This window comes from Tachysurus vachellii, chromosome 7, assembly GCF_030014155.1.
Source record: "Tachysurus vachellii isolate PV-2020 chromosome 7, HZAU_Pvac_v1, whole genome shotgun sequence".
NCBI lineage: Eukaryota > Metazoa > Chordata > Actinopteri > Siluriformes > Bagridae > Tachysurus > Tachysurus vachellii.
Window position 1 is genome coordinate 1,325,001 of NC_083466.1, and position 12,500 is coordinate 1,337,500.

At 42.1% G+C, this 12,500-nt stretch overlaps 1 protein-coding gene across 1 annotated transcript; it reads left to right on the plus strand.

The window, feature by feature from the left end:
- Window positions 1–5,335: 5,335 nt before the first annotated feature.
- On the plus strand, window positions 5,336–12,025 carry htr5ab (5-hydroxytryptamine (serotonin) receptor 5A, genome duplicate b). The gene is made up of 2 exons (XM_060873350.1): window positions 5,336–6,097; window positions 11,693–12,025. Exons 1-2 carry the CDS (start codon window positions 5,390–5,392, stop codon window positions 12,023–12,025), a joined length of 1,041 nt encoding a protein of 346 aa, XP_060729333.1. The 5' UTR covers window positions 5,336–5,389.
- Window positions 12,026–12,500: the final 475 nt, after the last annotated feature.

Below are 12,500 nucleotides of genomic sequence, written 5' to 3' on the forward strand. Positions count from 1 at the left end.
ATTCATTCATTCATTTTCTATGATGAGGAGCCTGTGCCTATCTCAGGCGTTATTGGGCATCAAGGCAGGATACACCCTAGACGGAGTGCCAACCCATCGCAGGGCACACACACACACACACACACACACACACACACACACACACACACACACACACACACACACACACACACACACACACACACACACACACACACACACACACACTAGGGACAATTTTCCAGAGATGCCAATCAACCTACCATGCATGTCTTTGGACCGGGGGAGGAAACCGGAGTACCCGGAGGAAACCCCCGAGACACGGGGAGAACATGCAAACTCCACACACACAAGGTGGAGGTGGGAATCGAACCCCCAACCCTGGAGGTGTGAGGCAAACGTGCTAACCACTAAGCCACCGTGCCCCCGCTAAAAGATTCCTGATTCTGAATATATTTCAGGATTGAAGGTGTATACGATGAAGTGTATGATAAATTAAAAAAAAAAAAAAAAAAAAATGAACAAATGAATCTGAAAGAGGAGTATGTGAGAAAGTGAGCTTATTGAATGAAGGCAGACCTTTATCCCTCTCTCACGCCCTCTCTCTCGCTCTTTCTCTCTCTCTCTCTCTCTCTCTCACACACACACACACACACACACACACACACAACATGCTATGGCTTAGATTTGTGTATTTGAAAGCTTATATTGTGAAACCAGCGGTGATGTGATGCCCCAGAAACCCTGAAGTTCTAGTTTCTGTCTCTCATTCCTTATATATTTATAACCTACAGCTGTCCATGATTCATATCTCCAGGGTGTCCTACTCACCTCAGGTTGAGCGCTTCACCGACTACTTGACAATGATTTCACACATCTGTATCACACAACGGTACAAAACATATTTCACAACTTTACTGAGTCAAATAACCATCGCTCAAATCACCTCACTGAATCTCAAACGATTCCCTGATTTATTATTTTTTTTAAAGTGTTTTTCAGCAGTTATCTCGACAAAAAAAAAAAGATATGATTTAATTATATGATTCAGTTATTTTGCCAAACGATTCTGTTGTTGTAATTAGTATTTGTTCTGTGAGACGAATCACCTTCTCATTCCGATATGTGAGTCAGCTCTCCTAAAAGAGTCGACTCGTGAACAACACATCGCAATAATCGTAGCATGACTCATAATTCCCTGGAAATTACCCCGGACAATTTAATGTTTTTTAATCTGTTTACATGGAGCATCAGATGTGCAAGTCTCGGTTACTATAGAAACTTGTGACATGCCATTACAGAAAACGAATCCCTTGATTCTGACCAATCAGAAATGAGAAGAATCCTGGCTACACTGCGACTGATTGGTCAGAAACTGGAGAAAATATCAATTTTCCTGTTGGGAATTTACATTTAAACAGCCAGTATAATCTCATTTACTTTGGATCCAAAGAATTCTATGAGATGTGACATATATGTATAATGTATAAGGCAGCGGAGGTGTTTCGTGAAGAGCTGTTTGATCAGACTGGAGTCAGGCATAATTGCTTTTTCAGAGTCGGGTTTTCTAATTCCCTCAGAGAAGCGCAAATGGCTTTTATTGGTTCTTTATATGGCAAAGAAAGAAAGAAAAAAAGAAAGAAAGAAACCCTCTATAAACCAGCTGGAAGTATTGACGTGACACGGTGTTTACAGGTTCAACGTCTGGCATGAAGGCGCTTCGCTTGAGCACTTGAACGCTGCATTGCTTCCAGGGAATAAGAGCATATGCTCTGTTCTTGCTGTCTGGGTGTAAATATAGCTGTCTGTGGATACATCAGGCACTGAGCCTCACCCTTTTCTGGTAAAATGTCTGTCCAATATTACGAGTTCCTTTCTCAATCACATTATTTTGATTGCCAGAGAGCGCACACACACACACACACACACACACACACACACACAGAGTGCAGCACAATGCACAAGAGCAGCACCACACAATTCACAGAACACACCGGATGAACAAATTTGTGCCAGAGCAAACACTCAAACCTGTTTCCAAGCAAAGTTCTCACTGTACCAATCAATAGGAGCTCAATAAGACACACGGCTCACGCCGTCACCCCATCGATCAGAGGCCTCGCTCTATTCCATCACGCTAAGGTAAATTAATTCACTTCGGAGGGCACCTGAACATCGATAGAGAAACTCTCTCCTTTCTCTACGTATCTTTCCATCATTCTTCTCCCTCCTTCAATCAGCTCTTCATTCATCACAAGTCCTCCTGCCACATCGAGCCTCGTCGTCCAATCAGACCATCAGCGCCCTGGAACCTTCGGGTCCAGTCAATAATGCGTCTCTACTAGTTAAATCAGTGCGTGTTCCATAAAGTCGGAACAACAACAGTGCGTTAAACAGCGAGCAGTACCGGAGGAGTCCTGCTTTCTTCTCTACAGCAGGACCTTGAAGCCAGAAAAGGTAGAGACTGGAGTGTGGGGTTCTTTTACTCTACACGTGGCCTCAATAGTCAGCGATGTGTTCATAGTTTGTTAATTGATCACGGTCAGCTTATCCTTCCCGTGGGAGGGTTTACTTTATAGGAGAAATTAATCCTGTTCATTTACGCATTCGAAAAATCCAAACCAGTGAATGAAAGGAAGGATAAATACCTTCAATCCCTCACCCACACTCACTGCTCTTACAATTTCATCAGCTCCATTTGGTGGCTTGTGTCTTGTGGCTTCGGTTAATTTTAGCAGGTGATGTTTAAGAAAATAAGAAAGGAAAATAAACTGAGGTGATGGATCAAGTATATCTCTTCATATTAGTCTCATTTATTTATGTTATAAAGAAAATGTAAGGTTTCTTGTGGGTTAGTGGTGCTTTATGGAAGCTTTATGAAAGCTTTAGCTATACGGGTGTCTTAAGTGTGTGAAAGTTCCTCATGCTGGTGTGAAGAGTACAAACTTTTACATCAAATCAACACGGGTCACAGAACGACCCAAAACGTCTACACGTGTCCTCGCACATACTCATTTGTTTTCATGGTTGGAAAGCCGTCACGCGTTCGTGAGCTCAGATAAACTCTTTCTGCTTAATCTCTAGAGTGTCGCTCTGCTGATTTCCGACCAGCGAGCGACGGAGCGATGAGACTCCTTCCCTCCTTCCCTCTTTCCCCCGGGAGCTCGGTGTTATTGCGTGAGACCAGCCAGTGAGTCATTCAGCCGGGGTGAAGGTGGTGTTGCTTGAAAGCCTGCTCTGCCTTTAAGCCCAGCTTATTCTCTCAATTCGAGCTTATTGATTTGCGAGTTCTTGTTCCTGTAGATTTGATACACAGCTTTATTACCATCAAAAAAGAGGGAATATTTTTCCTTTGCTTCGTCCTTATTTTCATTTCCTTTGAAACTTTCTCTCAACTATTTTAGGTCATTTAATACATATTAAATGCATAAAGCTATAAATCATTCTGTCTCTCTCTTTCTCTCACACTCTCTCTCTTATTCCCATGATTCATTTAGCTGGTGTTGAACCTAATTTTCAGCCAAAAAAAGGGGACATAATTTGCTGCAGCATGGACGGATTAGATCATAACTGGACGTGGTGTATGCTTGTGTCAGCAGAAGACGATGCAAAAAACTCCTCAAGCTAGCGAAGGGCACTTAAGGAAGATTACGCAGCGTATTAATGAAATAATTTGCCTGTAGTGGTGTGAGAGCAGCCGTCACACCACACCGCTCATCTCTTACATAACACTTCAGCAAAAAAACAAACAACAACAACAACAAATAAAGCTGCCTCGTATATAATGTAATAAAAAGGGGTTTCAAGCAGCGCAGGATAGAGACTGAAAGTCTGGTCTGAGCATGTGGTGAATCCATAAATAGCGTAGCGTGATAGCGTGAATCCTTTCCCCACCCACGCTTCTCTTAAGTAGAGCAGTCAGTGCAGGCGTGAAGATCCCTCCATCCGTCCATTCAGGTGGCCAATTGATGAAAAACTCTGGGCTCGGACAGGGGACGCGGCGCGCATATTAGCTGCGTGTTATTTGCACATGAAAGTCGCGAGCCTGTCTGTTGATATAGCAATAGACAGAAAAGCAAGCCTTCTCTCCCCCATGTCTTCTTTTTTTCCAGTTCTTCAGACACGTCATGGTGTTTTGCTCATGAAGAACTTTGGCAGACAAAGATGTCAGAATACTGAGGAGTATTTTTGGCAAAACCTACAAGTCTGCAGCACCTCAGGGCTCCGGGATCTTTAAAATTTCATTATCTTGCTGTAGAGAAGCGAGTGATTTATTCTTTTTGTTATTCAATTCTGTTTTTTTTTCTTTTGTGTCTGTGTGTTTCAGCAAGTTGCCCCTTTCCACTGGCGGTCCACCCTCCACCCACATGAACCCCGGAAGATCAAAACTTTAGACGTCCACCGTGGCTGAACATGATGGGATTGCTTGCTTTAATCAGCTTGAAAGCAGCTGGAATGACGGCGGCGTGCGGCGATACAGAGTCGTAAAACCTCGCAGGCAAAAAAGCAAGCAAGATGCATTAGCACCAACGGGTCTCTTGTAAAGAACACATCGATTGATCATGTGACTTACGGGCTGACTCTAGGGGCTCATTCTGTATGCTACTTCATCTCATCTTCGTTTCTAAATTGAAATGAAACTCAGTGATCAATTAAAGCAGCATCTAACGTTAGCTTCTTCTTTATTAATCCCAAAACTCTAATTCTTTAGCTTTCTGGCCTGCAATTACTTCCTCCACGCTAATCTGACTGACTAACCAGACCAGATGTCTTTTGTTCAGTTTCTGTTATGCACCCTAAATTCCTATTTTCTATTAAACATTTTGACCTCAGTCGTTATCCATAATCCTAACATTCTTGTACCCATCAAATCTTCAGCCAGTCATATCTGACCCCAAAGATCACCATGTACTTGATGCAAACTCTGAAGATAACAAGAAGCTAAATGACATGCTAGTTCAAATTGGCACCTCATTAGGAACAAATTTTAAATGCTCTTAGCACACGTATCTTAGCACACGTTAAACGCTAATCACCTAATCCTTAAAACGTTCTAGCGCAAAATCTATATTAATCTCATCTACCTTCGTTGCACATCAAGACGAATTATCTGAGGAAGGCAACGATGAAGCCTGAAACTACACCCTCATCATTAAGAAATCCTGTGACACCTTTTAGATATTCATAACAAAATTTCTAATGCTAGTTTAGTTTCATTTCTAATACGAATGTATCCACTACGACTATTGGGCGAAAAAACAACAAATAACCAAAAAAAAAATGTAAAAAGTTTTATCTACAACCAGAGCAATGCTTAACCGAAACATCACCAAGAATTCCAGAGACTTGATTCACCTCAACATCACTGACTGATCTGTAATGCTAATTCACTAATCCCTCACCTGCCAGCATGCCTCATCTCAACATTACTGCTGTTTTATCAAACCTGACCCACAGACCAGAATCGGGGAACCTGTACCGGCCATTCTCTGTATTCAGCGTCCTCACGCTCACACTTCTAGCCATGCTTGTAGTGGCTACGTTCATTTGGAACCTTCTCGTTTTGGTGACCATTTTAAGAGTCCGAACTTTCCACCGTGTCCCTCACAACCTGGTGGCCTCGATGGCCATCTCAGATGTGATGGTTGCCGGACTGGTGATGCCGCTGAGCCTCGTCCGGGAACTTTACGGCCGCCGGTGGATCCTCGGAAAAGCGCTTTGCCAAGTCTGGATTTCTTGTGACGTTTTGTGCTGCACGGCCAGCATCTGGAACGTGACCGCCATTGCGCTTGATCGCTATTGGTCCATCACACGCCACCTTGAGTATACACTCAAGACGCGGAAAAGGATATCCAACGTGATGATCGGACTCACATGGCTGCTCTCGTCTGTCATATCCTTGTCGCCACTCTTCGGTTGGGGGGAAACGTATTCCGAGGAGGATCTGTCGTGTCAAGTGAGCCAGGAACCGTCGTATACGGTCTTCTCTACCTTTGGTGCTTTTTATTTGCCCCTCTGTGTTGTGCTGTTTGTGTACTGGAAGATCTACAAAGCTGCGAAGTTTCGCATTGGCTCCCGCAAGACCAACACCATCATGCCAATGGCAGAGATTATTGAGGTAAGAATAAGCAAGGGTGTGTTTTCAAATGTTTATATTTATGTTTGTACATTTTTCAGTTACCATAAGAACAATATTACTACAAACCTGAACAGAATTTAATGACTATGTCCTAAAGCAAAGAAATTCTACCAAAATAATTGGAGTTCCAATTCAGCTTTACAATTAGCCTCAGGATAAGCTAGCACTTGTAATTTAGCCACAACACACACACACACACACACAGGCTTTCTCTCCTCTAATAGGATTTCTCATTGTGAATTCAAGAAAAACATCCTCATGAAATGACAGAATTAGTATCTAGTTTGTACCTTATGTACCTTATTTTAATTCGAAACCCAAGACAAACACATAAGCCCCTAATTTGTATTCTTTGGTGATTTCATTGTTACACAAAACATAAAGGGACAAAAATGGGATGTCCTCAATATCCCCCATCAGCCCAAATGTAGCTGATCGGTCAGGACATGCTGGATGTCTGAAAGGTTCTGGTGCTACAATTGAAATTAGCTTGCAAATAAGAAGTACTAGTTATTACAAGATATTCTATGGAATGAACTTCGAATGAAGTCGACATTCTCCATAATATCCATTCATCTATCCATCCATTCATTCATTTTCTGTGGTGCTAATCATATGCAGGGACTCGGGAATGAGGAGCCTATTCCATAGGGCACAAAGCGGGAGACACCAGGGACAGGGTACCAACCCACTGCAAAGCACAATCACGCTCACTGACAATTTAGAGATTCTGATCGGTCTACAATGCATGTCTTTGGTGGATTTGGAGAACCCAAGCGAAACCACTGAGGCACAGGAAAACATGCAAGTGTGGCCGGGTGTAATAAAGAACACAACACACCGGAAGCAACAATGCTTTTCTCAAATTGGGGTTTAATCTGACTGCTGTTTGTAAGAAGAAAATGAAAAAGAATACAGCGGTCGATGGGAGCAAATTTGAACAAAACCAAAAGTCTGATTTAAATAATTACAAAAAAGATGAATCTTGTATGAATTTGGAGATGACAAGGTTAAATCTCACTTAAATCAAATCAGAACACACCTCAGAAGGCCATATTCTAACAAAAAAACAAGATCCAACTACTAATTGAGATACTTGTCAGGTTAAACAAAAACACATACTAAAACATTCTAAGTAAGAAATTCTTACAAATACTAAGAAAATACGGTAGTGGCTAATCTGTTAAATTACCACAAGATTCACTCATCACAGGCACATTAAATCCAAATGTGTCCCAAACAATCACCAACTCGCGGCAAGCACAATAAACTAAGTTCTCTCACCACGTGAAAAAGATGGCTTCTCCGACTTAGCCCACAGCTTCAAACCTTATTGAAAAAAAAAGGAGAACGTGCATCTCTTAAAGGAGCCATGACCATTTTTAAAACACCACGATAATGTACATTTTAGCACCTGGCTACACAATGTCAGAATCAAACTTCCACTCCTTATAGTACCCCCTACCCTCCATAGCCCCTCATAAGTTTAGAACAAATGTTTTAAACTCATGGTATCTTAAGTATGTAACTTAGTGAGCCAGCATTAATGTATTCAATGTTAGAGATTTAAGCTCTTATGTACGTCGCTCTGGATAAGGGCGTCTGCCAAATGCTGTAAATGTAAATGTAAGTGTAAATAACCAAACCACGCACCAAACTCCCCGCACCCTTGTGGTACAGCAAATAGTGTTGAGTTGCTGCCTCACAGCTCCGGGGTTAGGGTTAGGGTTAGGGGCACCTGTTAGGGGCACCTGTTTCAATCTTGGGTTCCTGTCTGTGCAGACACATCTAGAAAGTATTCCCACCATCATGCTCAGTTTTTTTTATCCAAAAATGGTCACTTCAGCATCAGATTCTTGATCTTGGCTGAAGCTGATTGTGTTCTCCTGCTGTTGTAACCCATCCACCACAAGGTTTGAAACGTTGAGACTCTTTTCTTCTGCACAGTGTAGTGTATTTCTTTCTATTGTTTGAGCTCCAACCAGTCTGAATGTTCTGTTATTACTACAGATCTGAAATACCCACTAGCAACCACGCCACAGTCAATGTCACCACGTTTATGAATGAATCTCCTGCTGCCATGTGATTGGCTGGTTGGATCTATCCACTGAATGAACGTTATGGACGTCGCACATCCCTAACTAACCCTATCGCTACACACATTCTGCAAGTTCAGAATCACTTCCGGTTTTCTAAACACCGCCACACCACTCTCAGTTCATTGATTTATCCGTGACGTCTTAGACACAGCCCTGTTTTTAAAGGTCACATACTGTAAAATAGATGTATTTTTTTAAAGGAATCTCACGCTTGGTATTCCGCAGGAAGCGGGAGTTATTGGGGTGTAGACAGCTTGTGAAGGAAATGAACATTCAGAACAGAACCAGATGAAAAGAGCGAGAGGGAGGAGAAGAACGGCGGAGAATGGAAGCGCTGAGATCAAACCAGGCAGCTCTCGGTGGGCAGTAGAATACATACACACACACACACACACACACACACACACACACACACATACACACACACACACACACACACACACACACGGTTATAATTGGATCGTCTGTTCTACAGTGTCACTTTGCACTCTGTTAAAAAAATAAATAAATAAATCGTGGCTCATTTAATTGTCCTCTGAATATTAACAAGACCGGATCATCATTATATGATTGGGCAGCATATGGAGTCGTTAAACACACACACAAACACACACACACACACACACACACCCTTGTAGGTTATTGTTACCGGTCCAAAGTTCCTATAACAGCATGTCCTTAAGTGTTTCAGCGATTTACCAACACTTCAAATGTTTTATTTATTACAAAAGTCACACTTTTTTATCCTCTAAGAGTTACATTAGGTTGTGGAAAGTCTCAGTGACTTTTATTCTCCTCATGCTGTAGGAAAGGAAGGTGCTTGATTGCCTGCTGAACGGAAAAAGAAGCCAATTATTCTCAGCAGGAGGCTTCGGCGGAGAGAAAAACTCATTTTGCAGAAAGGGATTTTTTTTTTTTTTTTAATATGAGGATAATTTTGCCCTGACACAAGACCTCACACGTGGTAGCGGTAGCATGACACGTCCGCCGCGGCTCGTTTGGTGTGAAAATAACAAGGCAGCAAATCCATCCAGAGAAAATGTGTACAAGGAGGAGAAAAGTGTCTCAGCAGAGTTTCCACTGTTTCCTATCTGCATTAATGATTCAGGACATTCACAGTTCCATTAATCTCCACTAAGGGAGGTGACTTGTTGCTGTTTTTATCTTTCTGTCTGTCTTTCATCACTTGTTCCCATTTAACTCAACCACTCCATCATTCCATTCATTAGATCATAACACTTTATACATCCTTACCCTTTTTCTGTCTTATGGGTCACCCTCTTTTCTCTTCTTCATCCCATGCTCTCTCTCTCTCTCTCTATCTCACACACACACACACACACACACTCTCTCTCTCTAACTCTTTTCTTCTTTCTAATTCCTTCACTTTTCCTCCCATTTCTTCTTTCAATTTGTCCATCTCTTTTCCATTTTCTCTCCAACCTAACTCTCTTTCTTTCGCTCCTTCCCTTCACCATTTCTCTTGCTCTTTCCATCAGCACCTACTTCTTTCTTTCTTTCTTTCTTACTTTCTTTCTTTCTTTCTCCCTCCCTCCCCTTTCCTTCCCTTTCTGATTTTCTGCTTCTCTTTCTTGTTTTCATTTTATTCCTCTCCATTTTCTCCCTGTCCAACACTCTCACCATTTCTTCCTCTTTTTTTCACTATCCAGCCCTTTCTTTTTTTTCCTGTTCTTCTCTGTCTAACCAAGCTCTTTATGTTTAATAAATAAAAACAAGTCTCTCTATTTGGTACAAAGACAAATAAAATCTGCTTCATGTTAGTTCGGTGTGAAAATAACTACGCAGTCTTTCTTATTAATATATCTGTCTCTTCCTGTTCTCTCTCTCTCCACCTCTGTTCATTTGGCTTCACTGAATTTTCCCGTTCTTTTTCATTTTCGTCTTATTCCTCCGCAGCACTAATCTCCGTCTCTTGAGTAATTCAGGCAGGATAGAGGTGTGTAATGAGCTTTTTCTTTTTTTTTTTTAAGAACATACCCAGAGGCAGCGAACCGTTACACAATATAAACAATTTATATCATGTTGTTGTCATAGTCACGTTCACATACATTACCATCAACGCACAATAGCAACGACGGCTTTTCATTCATCATGATGGATATCCCCTTTGTGAAGTAGCTTGGTTTTCTGTCATTTTCATATTTACGCTGAAAAGAAAGGAGAATTTTGATCATTTTCATCATCTCATTCTGAAAAGCAGCAGATCCGGCAAGCCGAATGCACTTTGTACAATCAGACATGACAGGAATATGTGACGAAGTAGTATCATCCTAATTCGATGTCATTTTAGATCAGACAGGACGAGAACGAATGAAAATTTCCCTCTCAGCGTGAGCTGGAAAGCAGAGATCTACCAACCCTTTTATGTCAGCAGGAACAACAGAATGTATGGAGAGCTGGGTTAGAAAAGTCACTGTCATTCATCCCTGAATCCTGGTCAAGATCGGACACTACTTGCGAGGTGGGAATACATGCCAGACTGAACGGCAATCTGTCGCAGGGATTTGGAATTCACGCTATCTGCTCCTATAGATGTTCATTTCCATTGAAGCGCGGGGGGGGGGGGCCAAAACTTGGTGCAAACCAACAGATGGGCTACAGCCTGTAATTATACTTTCATATTGACCTGGTTAAAACAGAAAACTGTGGAGAAAATCATCAGCACTTCCTGTTAGCCACTGATACCTTTCATGTGTTCTGTAGTTCTGTAGTAAATTTTGTATTGGTTCATTCATTCATTCATCTTCTACCGCTTATCCGAACTACCTCGGGTCACGGGGAGCCTGTGCCTATCTCAGGCGTCATTGGGCATCAAGGCAGGATACACCCTGGACGGAGTGCCAACCCATCACAGGGCACACACACACACTCTCATTCACTCACACACTCACACACTACGGACAATTTTCCAGAGAGGCCAATCAACCTACCATGCATGTCTTCGGACCGGGGGAGGAAACCGGAGTACCCGGAGGAGAGACGGGGAGAATATGCAAACTCCACACACACAAGGCGGAGGTGGGAATCGAACCCCGATCCTGGAGGTGTGAGGCCAACGTGATAACCACTAAGCCACCGTGCCCCCTTCTGTATTGGTTAAAGTCGTAAATTCCCCAGTGCAGAATCAAGCTGCTGTCATTTCTCATTAACTATCTTAGATTTGATTGTTATTAATTAAGCTATGTACTTATGTAGCACTACACCTAAGGTTTAGTACAGTACAGGAAGACAGGAATGAGTAAAGATAAATGGATAACTGGCTAGAATTGAATTAGAAAAATTACATTTTTCTAATGTTTTCTTACTTTTTTCTTTCTCTCTGACGTTACTAAGGACAACTCTCTCTTGAGTTGGTCACGTACCAATGATGTTGGTTTGCAACTGAGTATTGATTTAAAAAATAAACAGTTATAAATTGTACTGAGAACTTAACCTTCCTGTGTCTTGGCTCTAGGTGAAGGAGGCTGTGGAACAGCCTCAGATGGCGTTCAGCGTCCGTCACGCAGCTGTGTCGTTTCAACCTGATGGCGAGACATGGCGCGAGCAGAAGGAACGTCGCGCTGCATTAATGGTAGGAATCCTAATCGGAGTCTTCGTGCTCTGTTGGATCCCATTCTTCCTGGCCGAACTCATCATCCCACTGTGCTCCTGCGACATCCCGCCCGTCTGGAAGAGCGTCTTCCTCTGGCTCGGATACTCCAACTCGTTCTTCAACCCACTCATCTACACAGCCTTCAACAAGAACTACAACAGCGCCTTCAGGAACCTTTTTAGCAGGCAGCGCTGACAAATAACCCACAAGCACTAGTCAGCATCATGCTAACTGGCAACATTGCATGGATAAAGGATATCATTTCGTTAAGTTCATCTATATCACCTAAAGTAATGAAAGCAAATGACTAACGATTAGCCTCGTGCTAACTGACAAAATCTTATACTGCACTGCTTTGCTAATGAATACTGTTTGTATGTTGTTAAGAAGAACTATAACAGCACTTTCAGGAACAGCAAGTAATGCTGACAAATCTAACCATAAGTTAGCATTATACTAACTGGACAAGTCATTATACTTGGCACTGGTTGCTAAATTACACAACGTGTACATCTTCATTTACACAAGCCGAAGAAGCTCCTTCAGCTGGAAATGAATTACAGCTAATTGGCCTCATGCAAGCTGGATGAGTAATAAACTCATTATACATTGCATTGGATGGATAAATAATGCTAATTAATCTTCCCAAAACTGTTTATTCACACAGCAC